Source organism: Myiozetetes cayanensis, unplaced genomic scaffold, assembly GCF_022539395.1.
Source record: "Myiozetetes cayanensis isolate MyiCay16 unplaced genomic scaffold, myiCay2020 scf28, whole genome shotgun sequence".
Lineage (NCBI taxonomy): Eukaryota > Metazoa > Chordata > Aves > Passeriformes > Tyrannidae > Myiozetetes > Myiozetetes cayanensis.
The window spans coordinates 6,509,666-6,531,845 of NW_026087499.1; the positions used below are offsets into that span (position 1 = coordinate 6,509,666).

General features: G+C 49.7%; 1 protein-coding gene across 6 annotated transcripts in view; it reads right to left on the reverse strand.

Annotated features, from left to right (window-relative positions):
- Positions 1-22,180, reverse strand: part of PAX7 (paired box 7) — a 101,950-nt gene that overhangs the window by 13,967 nt on the left and 65,803 nt on the right. For all 6 annotated transcript variants that reach the window (XM_050322334.1, XM_050322336.1, XM_050322337.1 and 3 more), the window contains exon 7: positions 21,831-22,033. In XM_050322334.1, coding sequence (XP_050178291.1) covers positions 21,831-22,033 — 203 coding nt within the window. The remainder of the gene's footprint in view (positions 1-21,830; positions 22,034-22,180) is intronic.

Sequence of the window (22,180 nt, forward strand, 5' to 3'; positions counted from 1 at the left end):
GGAAAAAACCATACAGGATTTATTAAAAACGATGCAGGCACACAAAGAGCAGAACAAAATCTTTAACCAGAAGTGATAAGAAAGCCCTAAAGGATTGGAGTTTAGATCACTATCCCTCTTCAAGTCCTCCAGCTCTTTAAAAGCTATTTGGACTGGAGTTTTCCTGTGGTGTTATAGGTGCTTACTTAAGCAGGGGATGAGATTAATTCTTCCCTGTGTGTTTTGGCTCTCCTGTACCTGGGGTCTGCTGGGTTTGCAATGATTATTTGTGTAGTCATCACAAACAGGGGAAGCCTTTGAACAGTAAAGTATAAAAGCAGAAGCTTCTGGGCTAATACGTCATTAACTGCACTTCTTTTTGTTTGTCTGGCACTGTTTGATTTTGGCCATGTGTGTAGCTACTCCAAAATAAAAGATCTTTTAGAATTACAGTATGAAGTGATTTTGAGCATCAGAGTAGCAAAATGGCTATTTTTAAAACCTTGCTTTTCTCCTGAACATCACTGACTGCCTTGAACTAACTGATTTTTACAAAGAAAAAGATACTCCGATGAAAGGTAACTGTCTGCTGGCAAAGCTGTGTCTATGCCAAAGGAAGGGTCTTGCCTCATTAGAATTAAACCTTTTCCAAAGGAAAACAGCAATGCATTTCCTAAGTGGGTATGTGATAGAGCACATCCTTCGCTCTCCTGTACAAATGCGAGCGAAGAACTTTATTCATTAACCCCCCAACTCCCGACTGAGCTACGAGCTCTACTTTACCAAAATACCTTGATCAAAAAGCCTCCAAAAAATGGCAAATCCTCCAACTTGCCGAGTCGTGCCCCTCGCTGCAATGCCAAGGGCGAGAGCAAAGGTACCACCCCCTTCTATTACTGGAGCAGAGTTTTTAAGGCATCTCCTGCACACAGAAGTTTAAAAGCACACAAACCAGTGCTGATCCAGAGATAAATGGTGGAAAAGGGATTAGAGCTACTTAGCGGAGGAGAGGGAAGACTCAGGAAGGGCTGATTATTTTAAAGATATGACTATTTAAAGATAATGATTGCATAAATTTAATTAATGCATTTTCATGCTGCAAATGGCCGTTTTGTAATTAATGTATCTGGCCTCGCTAAGCATGGGAGATCACATCTCCCAGCCCCCCCTCCATCCTCAATTCCCCCCCTCTGCCTCCCGTTTAATGAAAGACAGAAAGCAGATGACAGAAACAATTTGTCAGCCCGTACGGGTGTCAGATGCCTAATTGGTTGCGCTGAGTTAGTGGAAAGTGAAGGGGGAGAGGGTCGAGGCTGGGGGGACTCTTCCCTCTTTATCCCAGGCTTCAGGGTGGGTGTCTGCACTGGGGAGGGGGGAGCGAAAGTGTTTCTCGTTAATTGATGGAGATTAGGACACAGATTGGCGGTGGCAGGGACTGGGCAGTGACAAGAAGGGGACGGGAGAGGCCGGTTAAAGCCCTGCAAACAAGCTGCCATATCTCACAACGCGTTAAGTCCCGGCAGCGGTGACACACCACTGGTTATCTCCCGGCTGCTGCTCTGCTGCATCCCGGGATCCCCGTGCTCAGTGCTCGGATCAGCTGCCCCGGGCACAGCTCTGCTCTCCACCCCCCGGCTCAGGCAGGAATCGGGACCTTGGTGGGAGTTTGGGACCCCGGGGAAAGGGTGCAGAGCTGAGGCGTGGGCAGAGCAGAAAGGCTGGACCCCCAAAAGAGGAGCCCTGCCTGGGTTTTACCTGCCCTAAGCCCTGCCCTGGGTTCACACCGGGGTGTCAGTGCTGGCACTAAGAGATCCTCAGGAAATCTCTGTGTCCTGTCTCCTGCTGTCCCTGCCCCACCAGGAGACAGTCTGGAACTCTGCAGGATGAAGGACAAGTGGAGTTAATGCACGTCCCAGCTGGAGCCTGAGCGTTGGGGTCAGAGCTAATAAAGCCCCCACCTGATTCATTCTCCCCTGGTCATTCTGTGGAGAGGAAAACCTCCTGTCCACACACACAGAAAAAGGGAGTCTGGAGCTCCTACATCAGAGAGCAACTCCCTCAACCCAGTGAGAGCTGAGCACCCTGAGCCTTCTGACACCCCAGGAAAGCAGCGGGACAAAGTCACACCTACATAAAAAGCAGATATCTGACTGATTTTTGCAATATTCTTCCTTTTTCCAAGATTTCTGTGACCTTCTTTCATGCATTAGGCACAGCAGGGCTGCTACCTCTCACCTTACCCCTGGAAAAATGAGCCCAATAAAGGTTAAAACTCGAGCTGGCGCAGAAGTTTATTTTATAGGGACCAGGAATTTGAGCATCCCAAAGCTCAGGTTCCCCAGCCAGCCAGCCTTGTAACAGTTTAAGCACAATAATGAGAACTACAAACCATTGGGATGGTTTGGTGTATCTACAGGCCTTTCCCTGGAAGTTTTATTAAGGTGGGGACAGTTTTATCAGCTTGGTTTCACTGCCACACACAAAAATGTGACAGAGAGGAAGGGCTGAGAATTGAAAATGTTGAGTTTCCACCTTTAAACACACAACCAGCAGTAATGAAAATACAACTCAGCCTCTGCATTATATTACATATTCTTCTATAAAAGGTTTACAAAGGGGTAGCAGGTGATGAATAAATGTTACGAAAAAGACAACCAGCATTTTCTTTCAGATGAAAGAAAGCCTTTCAATTTGCATAAATGGAAATGGAAAGGAAGTGGGTGAGGGATGCAAGTGCAAATACAAACTTTTGAGGGGGAAATCAAAAGAAAGTAAACCACTGCAATTTGTAACAAAAAATAATGAAATATCCAGTTACAATATTTCCCCCCCTTTGTTTACAAAGAGAGAAAAATAAATGCTTCAGGGAGAATTGAATGGAATTAAACATTTTGCTCTTTCAAAATGTCCTAGCAACACATAGAGATCCCAGTTTTCATTTCTGCTGCAGGGTGAGAGTGCTGCAGGTACAAACCAGGGCTTGGCCATTGGTAACAAAGCCATTTCCACTGCTGTTCATTTCTGTCACTGCATGAGAGACCCTGCACACAAAAAGGAACAAAACCCAACCCCCCAAAACACTGCATATTCCAAACCTTGGGAGTGACTTTCTCCCTTTGGACCTTGGTCTCCTTCTGTGCTCACCCCAAAAAAGTCAAATCCAGAAGAAAAAGGAAGAGGGGAAAAGTACCAGATGCCTGGATCTCTTTCCCTGTAAAGCCAAGTTGAAGCCAAGTCTGGTCCAACTCTGAGAATGAAAAAAGGGCCAAAGGTGCTGTAGATAAAAGGGAGGAGTGGGAATTATTAATTAAACCCTTCCAAAAGTCCTTCAGGCACAGGCACTGAAGAAGTACTCAGCACTTGGGAATGTCTTCAAACTGAAAAAGAGGAGGGTTAGATGGGATATTAGGGAAAAACCCTTCCCTGTGAGGGTGGGCAGGCCCTGGCACAGGGTGCCCAGAGAAGCTGTGGCTGCCCCAGCCCTGGGAGTGTCCAAGGCCAGGTTGGACGGGGCTTGGAGCAACCTGTGCTGATGGGAGGTGTCCCTGCCCAGGGCAGGGGGTGGCACTGGATGGGCTTTAAGGTCCCTTCCAACTCAAACCATGATTTACGCCTTCCATAGCCAGCCCAGACACGCCCTGGCACAGCCCTTCACACTCTCATACACACCTGTATTTTGCCTTCTGGTTTATAAATCATGAGTGGGAATGGTTTAGAAAACGTGAGTGGGAATGGTTTAGGAAACAGCAGTGGGATCCTGGAGCAGGGGAGCTCTGCTGCAGGACGAAGACGGTCCATTGTGTATGAAACAACTGCTAAATGATTACAGGTCCCACACTGGCTGAGAAGAAAAGCAGGTTGTGGTGAGCTGGGCCTGTCACATCCCTGCTCTTGCTCAGCAAAGAACTTCTAATACAATTGGTGTTTATTAAATGACACACAACAACTGTCTCGTTAAATCAGGGCTCAAGCGGCGTCCGGAAATCTTAATTTAAAGTGTCATCAGCTATTGAAATCAGATGGGAAGGGAAGGGAAGGGAAGGGAAGGGAAGGGAAGGGAAGGGAAGGGAAGGGAAGGGAAGGAAGGGAAGGGAAGGGAAGGGAAGGGAAGGGAAGGGAAGGGAAGGGGAAAAGGGGGTCAAAAGAAGTTGGAAGCAGTCACTTATCCAAACGCACCTTTTGGAAAGGGAGATGATTTTTATGCTGCTCTGGCCACTGGTTCGAAAAATCTTTGTTCTGCATTTGCTTTCTGTACGTGCTCTGTCCAAGCCCCCCCCCAGTAAACGGTTGGGCACCTTCGGGTGTGTTTTAAATGCGGCGTCGCAAGCAAAGGTTAATGCTGGAATTGCATTGCAATTGAAAACGCGGCCACCGGTAAATTTGGTTTGTTTGGAGTGGAAATGCTTGAACTGCTGGGGATGGGTGGTGGGAGCGTGGGGAGAGGGGGGCGGGAGCCACTCCCCGAGCCCCGGCTCCTCTCCGGGCAAAATTAAATTTCAAAGTTTAATGAGTTGCGAAGGGCGCGGGATTAAAACGCCTGCTCCCAAAACCGGGGCAGTGCAGTGGAGAGAGAGAGAGGGAGAAAAAAAATCCCACCAAACTCAAAACGTCAGGGAACAGAGCAAGTGAAAAATGTCAGGGCAAATTGCTCTTGACAGTGTTAATATCTGCACCTCATAGCAATAATTACATGTAAATAAATAGTGAAATAGCTCTCAGCTGGAGTCTGGACTCCGAGTGCAGATGCCACTAACAGCCAGCTGGGGACCTTTCGCTCTTCCACTGCCGCTTTCCCCCCTTTCCTCCCTCCCTCTCCACGTTTCATCTGTGCCAGAACTGAGAGAGCAATTGCTGCCGACTGCAGATCTGTTCCCGGCCCTCCCCCCCTTTCTCAAGGCTGGCTCCCTCTCCACATCCCCCTCCCAGCCAGGGGCTGCTCTGGGCACTCAGGGAAAAGGAGTTTTAGCCCCTTGCCAGGGGAAAAGAAGCTTTGCTGGATTCGTGTGTGAGTAAAGCTGAGGGGATGGGAATGGCATGACTGACTATCCTTCCATCTTTGTGGGCTCCTAAAAATGTCAGGAGGGATGGAGCTGTCTGTTCCAAGCACTGGGATTATGCTCTTCTTATCACCAAGGTTGTCTATATTTCAAAGGGACACCAGAGAACATTTGGTTTGGTACCAGGATGCAAAAAGATGCCTCATTTCCATCTCCCACTGCTATCAGTAGCATCCCCAGGGATTTATATGCCCGAGCTGGTGCCTCCAACCCTTGTCCACGCACAAAATGCCCTTCCACAAACCCACATCACTCCTGCCAAGGGCATCACTGCAGAACTGTCGAGCAAAGGGAGGGGAAACCATTTCCCCATCAGCTTTGCTGGTGGAAGTGGGGTGGAATCAACCAGCACTATTCCTGGTTTCCCAGGCTGTGGGGATTTGATGGCAGCCTAAAAAGTCACAAATGACATGGGGAGGGGGAATATTGATTAACCACCCACTGTCACTTCCAGAAGGTAGGAGGGGTGGAAGAGGAGGAAAACAAAGTGATGTTCACTCGGTGGAGTCATCCTGTGGGAGTCCTTGCCACAAAAAGCAGTGGAGGCTAAACTGAAGGGGAGACTGGGTGAGTGGGTGGAAGTAAGGCCCATGGAGAGTCACCAGACAAACCACCTTTGTGCAAGGAAATCCCCTGAGCTGAAAATGTGAGAGGCCAGGACAGTGCCCCGTTCTGGATCCTCCTGAGGAATCTGCTCACGGTCACTCTGGAGAGGACCCCCTGGGCCAGGCAGAGCTGTGACTGTCACCCAGCTCTCAGCAGCTCCAAGGGGAAAATCCCCATCATTCCTGGGCATTTGGCTAATATGGCCAAAGGGCTGTGGGTGGCTGAGTGGGGAGAGAGGCAGAGAGAGCTGAAAACAAAGATACAGCTGCATAGAAATATAGAATTGCCAAATAGGAAGTACTTTCAGAGGAGAGGGTTTGGGCCAGCAAAGGGTCTTGACAAAGTTGCAGGTTCCTACCTTACATTTCAGCAGGATAAAATAACAATTCTTGGCCTTGGAGATAACAACCTTCCCATGAGGAGAGACACATCCTGGGATAATGAGATGCTCAAATATGATGATGAAAGTCTTAGATAAAGTTAAGCTTATTATTTTAGCCCAATGTCCTTCCTCTTGGTCAATTTATCTCTCTATGCCCTCAGTTCAGCTTCCAGTCCTAAAAGTCCAGGTCTGACTGTGAGCCATGGGGCTCTGCTGACCATCCAGCAGAGCTGTGATGTTTATTCCCAAATAAATCCGGTGTGTGCCCAGCCCCACCGCCAAAAAAATGCTGTGCAACACAACCACTCCTTAACCACTCCCTCCTCAGCATCACTGCAGGGCCAAACCACTGAACCGAAGCAAACAAAATCAAACCAACCTGCCACTGAGAGGAGGGAGGTGGCTCTTACTGCACCACAGCCTTGTGCAAGGGAGAAAAGCTTTGAGGCTTTTCCTTTGGGCTAATGAAATTCAGAACAACACCCCACACTGCACTGAGCAACAAACACAGCTCCATTCTTTGGAAAACAAATATGTTCTTTAGAGCTTCCTGGTTGTCAAACACCTTTTTGTTTAGCTCAACAACTAATCCACTTATCGGAGGATAAAGCTGCCAGTGAATCACCAGTATGATAAAAGCATGCACAAAATTAGCAAAAATTTGCCTATGGCTCCTGCACATTTAACAAACACCAGTGAAGAGAAAAATGATTCTTTTTTTTTTTTTTTTTTTTTAATAACTGAGATCCCCAGGAGAGATTCTGTCAGATAGTGGCTTTTATTTTGCTTGCAGTTTTTCCCCCTCTCTCTCTCTCTTCCCATATAACCCAAGCATAGAGGCTGAGAGATGCTGGGAGCTGATATGAGATCCACGGAAATTGGCAGTATTTGAATAAGCAGGAGATGCAGCCAGGCAAAATTTTAATAAGTTGGGTTGGTTTGGTTTTTTTTTTTTACACTAAAAAAAAAAAATAGTGTTCAGGCATTGGCTGCTTCTGCAGGGCCTCAACACTGCTGGATGTTTTGCTGCTCATCAGGGTTGTAGCACCTCTAGGATTCTGGATTTGGCCTTCCCTGCTCCTCAGTGTGTTTTGGAGCCCTCTGTGATTTTGGTCTCTCCACATTCCTGCCTGGTGGATCCACTCCTGATACACAGGTGGGAAAAAAACCCCAGTTTTCAAGGATTGGGCAGCCAAGTTGGGAGCAGGGGACACGAATCACCTGAGTCACTAAACCACACTCCTTCCCTCTCTTGACTCTTCCACTGAAACCTTCCACAGGACCATGCAGAGCATTAACTGGGTAAATGGGATTTACCTCCTCTCTGAAATTCACTCAGCTACACAAACCTTGGGGATTTCTCCCAGAAATGTGCAGAGGTGTTCTGGTGAGATTCCTGGGATTTCTGGACACTTAGGAAGCAGCACGTGGAAAAAGGGAATGAGAAAGGGAGCCAGAGAATTCCTCAGGCTTGGCCTCTAACTAAAGACTTGTTCCAATAATGGCCAAACAAATCTCCATAGTCCATGGCATCAACAGAGAGTGACTCAGTTTTCTGAGGTCTGAGTCAGGCTCTGCAGATCTGTCTGTGCTCACCACACACAGCAGATGTGACTGATCCCCCATGGAAGTGTGTTAGGCAAGAGGAATGGATTTGGGTGATATTCTCTCCTTGTAACTCTAAATGACAACAGGCTGAAAGGGAGAATCCCCACAGTGTGACTGTGCTGCCTCCAGGGTTACCAAAATCTGCCACCGCAGCTCTCAGTGGTGAGGAACCAACACAAGGTGACTGATGCCCTTCACAGCAAGCAGACCTTGCACCACACAGCTCACAAACCTCTTCAGAGCACACCTCAGAGGATGAGGAGGCTCCCTTGATCCCAAATCCTTATTTTCCTGGACCATACCAACCTCAGCTGGACATTTGCATCGCTGTAGATTAGCAAGAAGACACTGTTAGTCCAGAACAGCACCACAGCAGCCAAGCTGGGAGAACTGGGAGCTTTGAAGGTTTCTGGCTGTACTTTCTGGTCAAACATCTTTACTCAGAAGTACTGTCAGCACACCAAGTGCTGGAGGTAAAGACCTGTAACTGCTCCAGGCCATAATCCCACTGTAAGAGCCTGGGTGGAGACACATTCCAATATTCTCCTGTTTTCCCACCTAACTTTGCCTACCCTTGAACAGGACCACAGCACATGGAGACAGGAGCATTTAGGGGAGCTGGGAATTAATCAAGAGGCACCCACCTGTCAGGCTGGTATCTGGAACTAAACAGAAACACTTGCTGGTGCTTGACCTCTTGCCCTCCAGACAAACCTGCGGCTCTTGGTGGTTTGAGAAACCCTCTGGCAGCTCCGGGAGCCAGGGAGGAATAAAGGCAGGGGAGCAGGCAGGGAGAGACACGGGAGCTGGGATGGGAGGGGTGGGAAGAAGGAAGAGGCTGTGGATGGTGGGATGGATGGAGAGACTGGAAATCCTGTGGCATGGCTGGGAGGACGTGGCTGGAGAGCTGGTGTAGCCACGTGGGTGTGATGGGAAAAAACAGGATACTCAGAGGGTTGGCCAACAGGCCAAGGGCAAGAGCTGCCTGAGGCTCAGTAAAAGGCTGGATAGAAAAAGCCACCAGAGACATTCAGAGTCAAAACAACCCCATGACTCTTTGTAAATCCCCTGGTGGGGTTTGTGTTGGGTGGCTGTGTTTGATACATCTGGGTGTGCTGATCAGAGTCCAGCACGTGATTCAGTGTTTAACCAGACTTTTTTTCTTTAAGGGAGGCCAAAACTCTGTGCTGATGGTGCTCAAACAGTGGAACCCAAGGCAGTGCTAACTCTGCTCAACAGCAGAACAGGGCCCTGCATGAATGCCAAGGGATTTCAAATTCCAGTCTTAAAGAATGGGATAAAGACCTTCATTTTTAAAGAGATGTGGGGCACTTTCTCTTTAAAATGCATGGACAGGTTCTGAGCTGATGTAAAACAGCTCAGGCACTGTGGTACCATTGACCTCAGACCCAGCTGATGTGACCAGAAAGATTCCCCCCTGTTTGGACTTTCAGATTTTCACTTTTAGGGTTTCTGTGTAAGAGAAGGGAAAGCACAAATCCTTCAGGAAAACCAGCCCTCTCCAACTGCCCCAATACTGATGAGAAGAGAAAACAGTGCAGGACAAGATCTGGGTGGACAGTGCAACGAGTGGAAGTCAGGTTGCCAGTCTGTTGTTTCCAAAGGTTTCCAAAGGTACCTCTGTCTCCTCCTCATCCTAAATAAACCCCCTCCTTTCTCTGGCAGCAGAACTCACTCAAGCACTAAAGTTACTTTAAGTCTTGCCTGGGAGAAACCAAAATCCTGGGTGCTCAGTTCCACCAATAGCCCCTGGGTCTGTATGGCTGGACAGAGCTTACACCAGAAACCTGCTCTAATTAGAACACAGACCCTAAAATGCCACTTCCTAGCTGGGTGTAGAAATGAGGTAGGGAAAGGGGACTGGACATTCCTGAGACCTGGGCTGAGATCTGAGGAGACAGCTCAGAGTGAGGAATTTCTTTGCTTTCTGAGTTATATTGAGCCCAGTGATGGGGCAGGAGGAGGAAGTGGCTGCTGCAGGAACCAAGAAAATATTTCAGGACTTAGTCCCTGCTTATTTTTCTTCATTTCTCCAAGCAGAGATGACTGAAAGCCTCAGGGATAACTCAAAGCCTCTGAGCCACATTCCTTTGGGCTAAAAACTTGGAGCTACAGATTGCGCAGCAAGCGATGCTTTTATGGAGTCTCATGTACAGGGAAGATCAGGCAACAGAGCATGGATGCAGCCAAGGATGCAAAGATGTCTGGGACACAGCAAGCAGCTAAGCTGGATGCTCTAGGAATACCTGTTCCATCTGGCACTGGAACCACCTTGGTCCCTGGGAGAGCAGAAAGCACTTTGAAACCACACCACGAGCTGGGATGGAGCAAATTCCTTCAGAAGAGGCAGAACCACCTGCCTTTTCCTGCAGTCCCAGTGAGCACCTCCAGCCCTGCTCTCCTGCAGTGCTGACCTGCTCTCACCACTGTTGCTTGTTTGTAGGGAGCCCTGTATCCCCTGGAGAAGCTCTTTCAGGTATCCTTGGCATCCTCTCCTCGCTGCAGCACACGAGTCCCACAGCAGGAGCTGGGGCACACCTGGGGTGGCTCCTGCCCTGTGTGCCAGGCCAGGGCAGGGCATGGAGATGCTTTCAGCAGCACGAGTGGCCTGAGCTTCATTAGAGCTGGGGGAGCCCTGCTCCTGACAGAGCTGCTGAATCCAGGGTTGGCTTTTAGGGTCGGCAGGACCCCATGTGGCTCCTAATTCGGGGCTGGATTTGTGCTCAGCTGTGCACTCTAATCGCTAATTAAAGGTTTGCCATCAGCCTCCAGCAGCTGTTGGTGTCCTACAGGTCGATCCCCAAGCACCACTCGCAGAGCTGGAGACGCCGATTGGGAAGTTCATTGGATGGGCGGTGGCCAAACCCCCTCCCCAGCACACCCGGGTATTTATTTCCTCATCAGAAAAGGGCTGCAACAGCAGACAATGCTCTGCTTTGCACCACTTCTTCTTCCTCCCTTCCTGCAGTCAGCCCCCAAAGATTTCTTGCCTTTCCCCTCTCGTTCATTCTTTTTGCTTTCTTCTCTTTCTCTTTTTTTTTTTTTTTGAACAAAAAATGTTATTTTGTGCCTCCTGAGCCTTGCCGGCTGGGCTCGGCTCTGTATCAGCTGGAGGAGCTTATGAGCCTCGTCTCCTCGGATTTAGACTGAAATTTTGATTTTCTGCCGTGCTCAGATAATGTGGAAATCCTGTTCCCCGATATTTACTGTTTATCAGCGCGGCACAGCGCAGTTCTGGGGGGAAGGGAATCTCCCCCTCCACGTGTCCCCCCTCACTCCCCTCCACCCCCCATCCTGAATGCTAATGGAGTTTGACTTGGGAGCAAACCTACAACAATACCCTAATTATGGCGAGTGAGGAACGGGAACTCCCTGGCAAAGAGGGTCTGTGTTGCTGGGATGAACTCTGGTCCCTGAAGTGTCCAAGGCCAGGTTGGACAGGACTTGGAGCAATCTGGGATAGGGGAAGGTGTCCCTGCCCATGGCAGGGGATGGAACTACATGAGTTTTAAGGGCCCTTCCTACCCAAACCATTCCATGATTCCACAGGGTCTGTCCCCATCTCCTGAGCCAGACTCAGCACAGGGCTGGGCCCTTGTCCTGCCAGGGACCTCTGAGCCACCTACCCCTCTCTAGGCCCACTCCTAAGCCAGGCTTTGTCACCTCCAGTCCCCTCCAGCTTTACAAAGCTGAGGATGGAGAAGCACAGGAGCAGCGATCCGGGCCATGTCTGCCTTCCCACAGCTCCTCACCTGCATTAGGTGGCCCTGGCTCCTGTCCAAGCCAGGTTGCCCTCAGCATCACCATCTGTGGGGCCACCTCCCTGTGCCTTTCTCATCCCCTTTGTCCTTGAGGGAACTGTGTGTCTGGGGACATTCCCACTCCAAGGCGTGTATCCTGCTCCTCCATGTGCCAACACACCCCAAGTCCTGCATCCTCCAGTGAGGATTAATGTCACTGAGCCCTTGCAAACTCACTCCTGCAAACAACCCAGAGGTCAGAAGGAAAAGGGGGAGACACTTCCCTATGTGACATGAACCAGAGAAGAGAAGTAAAACAATAATTAAAAAAATCTGGGGCTCAGCAGCAGGGGAACAGCTCCAAGGACCACTTAAGTGGCCAGCAGTGCATTATGCCTGTCTGTTAATGAGGCTGCCTCCGATTCCTAAAAGGATTGCTTATTGTCAGATAATGTACAGGGCTTTCTCTCTCCCCCCCAGCCCCTTGCAGGAAAGGCAGGCATTTCCCTGTGGTTGGGATTGAGTGGAATAATGTTCTGGCCACCTGCAAATGCACTGGGCTTTCTCTGGAGCTGCATAATTAGAGGCAGCATCGGGGTGAGGCGGCAGGGTAACACAGCATGTGGAAAGGAGGGGAAGAAAAACGGGAAAAAGAGGCTTTTATAGAAAAAAAAAATAAAAGGAGGGGGGAAGGAATGGAAAGGGAGACAGGAAACATGATAAAGCTCAGGCAGAGCAGTTCTCTGTGCAGCCAAGCTGTTGGCTGGCTCCTCTGGTTTAAAGTGACTCCACTTCTTATGGAAACGGAGAGGCGGTATTAAAAAAAAAAAAAAAAAAACCAAGACACAGAGAGCTTCCTTATCTCATGGAGACAGTTGTCAGGAATCACTTTGACTGAGTCGTTTTGTCTCCATGCTTTTTTTCGCTGTCAAGCAGGCCTCAGGACATGGATCAAAGGAGAGGCGCCGAGCGCTCGCTGAAACTTCTGATCCCTTCTCGGTACAGACGCACGAGTGGCAGACAGCTCTCCTCCACATCAAATGGAAGGAGAGAGGAGAGGGAGGAAGAAGGGAAGGGAGAGGGAGAAGAAAAGCTGGGAGGGACGCAGAGAGGGAGAGGAGGCTGCGAGGGGCTCTCTCTGCCACTCTGGATCTCGGGGGAAAGAAGCAGCAGCAGCCTCTGCTTTCCCTCTCCCACCTTCCCTGATGGGAGCGTCCCCACGGTAGTGTCCCTCCACAAAGGGCAGTGGGAAGGAGGTGTGGGACATGAAGCAGCACAGATATTTTCTCCAGACTAACCACAGGGCTGCCTCAGCTCAGCCTTGGCCCCACATGTTGGTGGGTCCCAGACCAAGCTTTGCACTGAGCCAGCCGTGGTGAGAGCTGCCACTCACGTGGGCCGGATGGACATCCCTGATTTATCTCTGCACTGGCTTGGTGGGTGAATTCCTACCTCAAAACAACACCAAATTAGCCCACTCGGTGTCAGTTTTGCCTCTTTCTCTACAATCTCACAAACCACTCCTTGTGATTCCTCAGGACAAGCCCAAAACGACCCCTTCGTGTCAGTTCTGCCTCTTTCCCTTCCATCCTGCAGACAGCCCCTGTGATTTCCCTCTATCTGCTTGGCCAGCACACCCCACCCTTTCCCCTACATGGCTTGTGACTGCCTTTCAGGTACTTATTCCCTGAAATAAGATCCCCCTCATCTCCAAACTGGATAGGCTTAAGGGCTGACTCCAGCTTACTGCGGCGAGCTAAGACCCTCCGCACCTTTGATCAATTTACTGCTCCCCCCTTGCAGACCCTGCTGGGATTTGTGATCTCCAGCCCCCGCTGTAAATTGATCCTGTGCACGCCTGTCTGACAGAGGCAAGAGCAGCATCCTGCAGGCCTCCAGCACCCAAACATCTTCCCTCACATCCAGCACCTGGAACCCCCCGTGTGGCACAGGCCCAACAACCTGAGAACTCCCCCTTATTTATCCATTGCCCACCCAGCTCTGTGTCCTCTCCTTTACGCTTCCCACTCTCCCTGCACTCTACAAAAGCCTCTGCTTAGCCCTGTAACCCCAAATTCCTAAAGCTCATATTGCACAGCCATACATTGCTCCCCCTGAACATCCAGTGCACCAAGAGAGTCGGCAGGACAAACACTCTGCAAGCTGACACAACACCAAACTCTCCTCCACCGCACACAAAAGCCCAGCACAGCATCCTTTTGGGATACATCTCCCCCATAAACCTCTCCTCGTGCCTCAGGACTGCACAGCTCTTCCGAGCACATCTCCAGGATGCTCCAGAGATGGATTCAGCCCCCAAAGTCTTCCCTGTCAGCCCCAACATCCTGCTTGTAACCTTTCCCTCAAGATGCTGCAACCCATCCATCAGTGATCCCAGCAGCTGGCTGGCTCTGGCATGGGAGGGAATGTGGGTTTCCTTCATTATTAGCACACAGAGATGGTGAAGCAAACAGCAAATAAACCCTGCTGAATAATGACCCCTTTCAAAATGCATCCAGCAGCTCTGGGAAAGCTGGTGGTCCTGGCATGTCCCCCTAACATGAACAACACACAGTCCCGTGTCCATCTTCCCTCTGTGCTGATTCCTGAGCTGGGGAAGGCTGGAAGCTCTCCAGGAGAGCAATGCACCCTCATACACCTGCAACACACTGTCCCACCTCCTCTCCCAGCTTGACGTTCCAGCTGTTCTGTCGCACCCACTGGAGCTGAGGCACTTCCACAACCCCTCTTTGTGGAGAAAACATGAAGGGGGCACGTTGGGGTTAGTGCCTGCTCCACTGCAAAATATTGCTGTGGCTTTTTCCTACCCTAGATGGTTTTTCCCAGGCAGGGCACAGCTGGAGCACAGCTGTCACCCCGATCCCAGATTTTAATAGGCACACCCGAGGCACGGGCACACACCGGTGTGCACGCAGGGACAGCGGTGCCCTTGCTCACACGTGCTCCTGCCTCTGAATCCTAATTATTCCTTTTATTGCATTCCTGCCTTTTAAGCTTCCCCTCTATCTCGCTTCCCTCATTCCAGGGCTGCCTCTCCCCGCTGCGCTCCCTCGATTCCTCTGGCGGCTCCGCAGCAGCTCCCCGGTCCCTGGGATATTGCAGCTCCCGCAGCCACGCGGCGGAACGCTCGGCTCTGCGTGCCAGAGGTCGCTCGGCAGTGCCCGGCACCAGGCTGGATGCTGCATTAATTGCTAATCTCTCATTTTCTCTATCTGCCCTGCCTGCCTTGTCTCGAGTTCCCTCATTAATCAGAAAGCAGGGCAAATCCTGCATTTGAATTTTCCGAGTCTGTGTCTCCCGGCCAAGTCCCTCTTACCCTCCCCGGGGTGGGAAGGAGACAGGACCCAGAGGAGAGGTGTTTGAGCAGAGCTGAAAGCCCCACCAGTCCTGTCCGGATTTCAGCAGGAATTCCAGCCCCTGTGATGCCTGTTCCACCCCGTGGGCTTTGCTGCCACCACCCCGTGAGTGGGGTCTGGGTGGGAAGGGATATTTAAAGATTTGTGGGGACAGATTTCCACGTCTTAGCCTTGGGCGCCTTAAGAACCTGCTCCCTGCTCCAACATCTGGGGCTTATCAGGCACTTTCACACCTCTTTGCATTTCTTCTTCCTGCTGTCATCATGTCATTCTCCTCAGGATTTTTCCTGTATTTTTTCTCCTATTTTCTCCTTATTCCTCCCTTTCTCCCCAATTTTTCTATTGCTGATACTTGAGTTTACAAAAGGTGCAGTGCCACAGGGGCTGATCCCGGACCCACTGAAGGGACTGCCAAAGCTCCTAAGGCTCAGGAATCAACTGTTTGCTCTGAAAACCTTCAGTGTTCCTAATATTTTCATATTTTCATAACCAACACGTGGGGAGGAAATCACACAGGAATAAACACAGTCAGGGCATCAGAGTCCGAGCTAAGGCAATAAGATGCTGACTGATTTGTTTCCAATCGGTTTTCAATGTGATCAGAGCACCCAAACCAGTCACAAGGAAAGTCACGAAACCTCAAGACTTACAGAAAGTGGCCCCTCAGATACAAATTTCCCCCTTCCCGCCCTACTCAGAAACAGAGTCACCAGGAATCAGGCAAATGAATACGTATTCATTTTCACACGAGAAAAATGTTCCGTTCTCCCCTTTTGCCATTGCCGGGAGCAGCGGCACCTAATTGACAAGAGCAGATGGGCTTTGTTTGGTTAAATGTAAAAAGAAAAAAAAAAAGGCAAGAAACTGTTGTGGAAAAATGAGCAGCTTTGCTGGGACACACAGGTTAAAAGTTTAGGGAGACAGAGCTGCATTTGACACCAAGCGAGGGAAAAATGCCAATCCAGTCTCAGCAGAGCCAACTTCTCCCAGAGGGGAACCTGGAGCTCCCGTGTCACCTTTCCACCCCCCTGGCCAAAAAAAAAGACGTGGATTTTAGGATATGTTCACCTCCTTCCAAAAAATCCTGCCCCAAGGTCGTGAGGAGGCTGAAGACAGAAAGGAACACGGAGCAAAGGACAATCAGAAAAGGGCCAGCAGCCACTTTCTGAAGGGCACACACATTGTTCGAGGGAATCATGGCCCTCTGGGGAGATGGGGATGCAGGGCAATGTGGAGGAATGTGGAGGAGACAGCGTGGGGGAAAAGAGCAGGGACCATGTGGAAAAAAAACTGGAGGGAAGGAGCGATGGAAAAGGGAGGCAGAAGAACCCAGGAGGCAAGGTTAGAGAAAAACCCTCGTGTGGGGTGGCACCCAAGAGCCTCAGAGGTTAAAGAATATTAGAAGAACATGTTCCTACACTAAGATAAGCCAGAGAAATGAATCCTTATCCGCCCAAACCCAACCCTTGAAAATTCGAGCGAGAGAAGGGTCTCCTTTCAGGGAAACGGGGAATCCTTAATGCTTCCTCCCTCAGCAACTGTAATGCCAGGATGTTCCCAATCTGCTTTGAGGGATGGAAAGATTAAGAATAATAAAAAAATTGCAATAAAATATGTGTGAACGAGGGGGTAATTGTGGACAAATGCAGCATTCAAATTCATTTTTCAGCTCTTTTACACACCATTTCAATCTTATTTTCTGCTTGTTAATGAGATCTTGTTGGTTGGGGTGGGCACGGCTGCCCAGTATCGCTTGGGTAATTGCACATAATTTTCTCTCTACTAGTGATTTGCATCAGATTTTTTTTTCTAATTCTTTGCTATTTAAACCCCCTCCTCCCTTTCCCCCTCCCCCCCAAATCTCATCCTCTCCTCCCTTTCTTTCTTCCCCTCCCCTTCTCCTGGCCCAGCAAGACTCATTTTGAATGCTTATTATAAGCACAGTGTCTCCGACAAAAAAAAAGGGAAAAAAAAACCACAAGGCACCAGAGAGAAGGGATCCGTGTCACTGAGGGAAGGAGGGAAGGAGAGCTGTCTCTCCAGAGCCAGACACCACAATTCCTGCTCCCCTCTTGCCAGCAACATCATGTCCTTCCCAACTGCCAGGTTTTCCACCCCAAAAAAGGGCTCAGCTGGCTCTGCTCGTTCTTCTGCCAGGACCAGTGAGCTCCTGACAGGGATTCAGATGATCTCTAATCCCACCCCGATGAGGCTGAGGAAACATCGCCCTGGATGGTGGAAGGGAATGGAGCCGTGGGATGATGTCAGGAAAAACAAACTGTGCACACTAAGAAGGTTCCCTGAGTTTAGTGCAGAAACCTGTGGGCAGAGCCTGAGCTGTGCCTTGAGTGTCCCTCCAGGAACACCCTCAAAACTCAGGGATAAACCAGAAACTGTAAATATGACTCCAACCCCCAGATCTGCCGTTCCACTGGGAATGAATTTGCTCATGGAGCAAAAAAAAAAAAAAAACCCACCACTGAAAGCCCTGAGAAAATTAAAGCAACAACTATGAGATGGTGAACAAGTTTCTCTTGGCTCTTTGTATTCCTGGAATCATCTTAATCTCTGGGTGATCCCATGGTTTTGCTAAAAGATTCAAAGGTCTCAGAAATAACATGTTATGGAAGTCCACAAAATGCCTGACTCTGAACTGCATCTCGATGTGTTCCCCAGCTCCACAGGGGCCACCTGCAACCAACTGATGACCTTTGGCTTCTGGATAACCCCTTGCAGGACCCCAGCCTGCTACAGGGAACAGTCAGACATAGGTAAGATACAGGCCTGGATCTGAAAGGGCAGTGGAAATTTTCAGGAAGTGAAGCAACGGACAAAACCCTCCAAAAAAAACCAGGAAGACATTTGAAAAGGCAGAAGAGATGTGGCAGAAGAGGCTAAAGATGAAAGCAGCCCAAAATACAGCCTGACCCTGTTTCTTAGCTGTTTGAAAAGCACCCAGGGGATCTCCCACCATCCCAAACAGCAGAGGAACAGCCAATGTGGCTCCACTTTTGTCTTGTAATATAAAGTTTAATTCACTGAATTTTCTCCCACCTCAACCCTCACTGCAGCACTCACAGTTCTTGGTGCTGCTCAGGACGTAACTGGACTGAATTTAAGGCCAGCTTGGACAGGTTTTGGAGCAAACTGGGCTAGTGGAAGGTGTCCCTGCCCATGGCAAGGGGTGGAATGGGATGGTGCGTAAGGTCCCTCCCAACCCAACCCATTCCATGAGATGATTCTATGATTTATCAGGATATTGAGGTGTTTGTCACAAGCCTTATCCCAGCTCAGTGAGGGGTAATTCTAGGCTAGCACAGGGCTGAAATTCCAAACAGATGGATGCAGAGTTTGCACACACTGTGTGTGTGAGGAATGACCTGACTAAGGATGTCTTGGTGCTTGGTCTTGTTCTTGTTGAGGTGGATGGATATTCTCAAATAAATGGGAAATGAGTCCTCTGTGGGATGGAAAACGAGTTGGAAATAATTACACTGTGTCTGTGAAATCCCACCCATGCCCAGCCTTGGTTTACAACCCACTCCTGTGAGAAATGATGAGACAGAAGCTTCAGGGCCAGAAATCACACTCTGCATGACTACGTTACTCATCATATTTAACGTTGCTTTGTGTCTCTGTATCTGCACTAAATTTTGGCCCAGGCTTTAATGCCAGCCCAAGGCAGCTCTGAGCCAGAGTCAGCCCAGCTGAACCTGGGACAGCTGCTGCCACCCCACCAACCTTCGTGGAGCAGGGGGGACTGGCTCCCCTGAGCTCCTTTCTGATAATATGTGAGCACCAAGTGCATCCTGACAGCTGGGAGTGACTCATGTGGCTGCAGCTGGTCAGCCTGGGAGGTTCCCTTTCCCAAACAGGCAAAATCTCTCTCTTACAAAGGCTCTCCCAGCACGGGACCAGCACAAATCACTGCTCGGGTTTCCCTGGGCTCTCACAAAGGTCTAGGAAGGAGCAGGATATGAGACTTCACTGCAGGTAGTGCTTCAATCACGTGGGACTGTCCTCTGCACAACCGAGTCAGTGGTTTTGTCTGAAGTGTCACAAAAAACATCATCATGGGATGAAGGAGTTGAAGATAAAAATTCTCAGCTGACCTCTCAGGTCTGGAATAGAGGTAGAACACCAGGGAAGCTGCCTGGGAAAAGCTCTGGGGCTGCAGCAGCTGAGCTGGGCAGGCCCAAGGCTTTGTGTGCTACAGGCTGGAGAACAAGCACATTTCCCACGTGAAGTTTGGGTCTCTCTGCCTGTCTGAGGGGCAGGACTGAGGAGGGTGAGAGGGGGGTCTCAGGGGGGTCCCAGCCCGCTGTGGCCACACGGAATCCTCTGTTCTCTGCTGTGGGGATGGGAATGCCACGCCTCTCCTCTCGAATTCCAGCTGCCAGCACTGAGTCTGGGGGATTCTGGCCGGGACACCCAATCCTGGGGTAACTGGATCGTTTTCTGAGAGGCAGCAAATGCTGGGAGCTCTGGGCCAGGCTGGCCCCCACCTCTTGTCTAAACTGCAAACAGATCTCCCTCCTGCTGCTGCTGGGGGCTGAAACCAGAGAACTGTCTGTCTGCAGCACAGACAAATTGCCATCATTTTCAGTTCCCAACTTCTTTTTTTCTATCTCCTGAACTCCCTCTTTCTCTCTAGCTGGTATTTACCCCTGTAAAGAGCACCTTCAGATAGAGAGAGGAGGAGGAGGGGGTTGAGATGTGATGGGTTTTACCTGTAATGCCACGGAAGAGCTGAATTATGCTCAGCACAATTACACAGAGCACCCCATATAGAGACTTCACTACCCTTTTACCCATCCTGCTACAGAAAACAGGACACTTTTAGGAGTTCTCATTCATCCCATTGGGAGTATTTCCTGTATCCTTCCACTAGGAACAGCAGAGGGCTTAGAAAGGCAGGAAGGTTTGATAAGTAAATATAAAGCAGTCATGAAATAACCTGGGTTAGCCTTTCCATGCACAAAAGGAATAGAAGAATTTATATGCTGATATCTTGGCCCTCACATGATTAAAAGCGTTAGGAAAATGGGAATCTCTCCTTCTTGGGGGTGCAAAGCCCTCTTTTCTTCAGGACTGCCAGATAATGGATCCTCTCTTTCCCATACAAAGGGCTTATTGGCTCAGGACTCTATCTTTCCCCAGCCTGAGCCTGGGGGCAGGGTAATTTGGGATAGGGATAAGCAGAGAAAAAGCCTTGGTTTGGTCATTTCAATGAGCCTCTGATTTCTGAGCAGGACTGGGAAGGAGATGATGAAGCTACAGAAATGGAAATTGCAGGCTGGACTTGTGTCTGGTGCTATCACGTGGATCTCATCCCTAACTTATTCTAAGGTGCTAAATTGCACTTGTGATCATCTGAATTAATCATGTGCCCTGGACTGTCTAACCTGGAGCCTGCCTTTGAATTCCAGGCTCTATCCTCATCCCCCAGGCCTGGTGCTATTAGAAATCCCTTGTCAGAAAGATGCCTGCTTATTCCCCCCCCACATTACACTGTTTGAGGCAATATTCTGCCTCATGCCAGTCACACCTTTACATTTTCCCACTCAAAGCTAGAAGGGGGGTGTTATACCATTTCTGAAAAGCTGCAAAATTTCCCTCTTTCCATTGACACTCTGTGTTTGTTTTCACACTTGGGAGATCACAAGCTATTGGATCTCAAGATCCATAAACCTTTCTGATGTCCCTGTTTATTGGACTCTCCTCTAAACAGTTGTAGTCTTTTCATTTCAGATGCCCACCTAATTTCTCCTTGTAGTTTCAAATTATTTTGCATTTCCTGTCCTAAACAGTCTTACTGGCACTCTGAAACAACTGTTGTAGTGCACTTCATGGGTCTCCATATTCCACAAGTGACTGGGAGTGAAAGTAAAAGGGATTTTTGTATCCCTCCAGCATGAATACAAGTGTACAATGTGTGCCTTGTTCCCCTTAAAAGCAAATGTGCACTTGGAAAGCAGGTTACAGTAAGCAAAACAACAAGAAGGTTAAAGGCTCTGTCTGATAAGGTGAAAGGAAATTAGAATTCTTATCCCAGGGTGGAGTTAGAGGGGGATGGATTCTCAGGTGGTGAACATCCTGCCTTCTCCACTCAGCTGAGCACTCTGCTGCCACAACATGTGAGCACGAGCTCTGCTCTCTCTGGGCTCACTGGTGGTGGAGATTTAACCTCTGTCTGCTCTGAGGCTCGTTTCTGGCACATGCAGCACTTAAAGCTACATACCCGATGGGCAGCAGTCAGGCCAAACCTGGGAGAGGCACTTCAGAGAGGGGCTGAGCTGAGGTTTGGAGCACAGAGCCCACAGCAGGTCATGGGCTCAGGCAGGGATGTGAAAATCAAGGGTATATTCCAAGGGGAGGCTGTGACTGTTGCCCGGTCAATTTAAAACACACACACTCCACTTTTTTACACAAGCAGAGGGTGTGAAATGCCTTTCCTCCTTTAAAACTTACCTACACCTCTCATTCTGACCTTGTGGAAAGCCTTAGCAGAATTGCTTCCATGACAATTAGCTTCTCAAAACTAAATCCCAGACCTACACCCCCGTGTTTTGAGGAAGCTCAAATCCATGGCACTCCCATGATCCAATCAGACTTGGACAAGCTGGCTTTGGCTAATCTCTAAATCAGCCACCCACAAATCGTGGGTTACTTCTACAGTAACTAAAAACATCAAGTGTGCTGTCATCAGATTAAAATCCACAATTGGAGGGCCCTGGAACTTTTGGCTGTGGAATATTCTGGAGGGTTGAGCAGACAAACACTGATGCTCTGAGTCCTGGTGTTTGTGGTTGCAGTGTGTTAACGTGGAGGTGGGAACTAAGAGGACACAAATGCTCTGCATAACAGTGCTTGGCAATATTGCTGATAAAGAAATTAGCCAAATGCTTTAACTAGGTTGCCTCCAAGACTCCCTGACAGCAGCAATAACCCCCTCGTTAACCGGAACGCGCTGTGACAGCCTGAAGCTCGCCCTGCTCTCGGAGGATCTGAAGCAGCCAAGTCCTGTCAGCCAAAGGCAGGATGGAAGCAGGTCACATACCTGTGGAGAGAGGCCGTTGCTGACAGGGTTCATGTGGTTGGCAGGGGCTGCAGCGTTCATGAAGCTGTCGGAGTAGCTGGAGAAGCTGTGCCGGGCTCCGTAGGCTGAGCCGGTGTCAGCGGCGGCGGCGGCAGCTGCAAGACCCCCCTGGTGCATGGTGGAGGGAGGCAGGGGCTGGGGTCTGTGCACGGTGCTTCCCCCATCTGTGGAGAGACAGCAGGGCTCAGCAGGGCTGGGGGTTCCAGCTGGCACTGGGAAATGGGCCCGTGGGTTTGGCCATCCCTGTCTCAGCTTGTGGGACACAGCGTGTTCCACAAACCGTGTGACAGGACAAAACCTGCAAAGCTGGG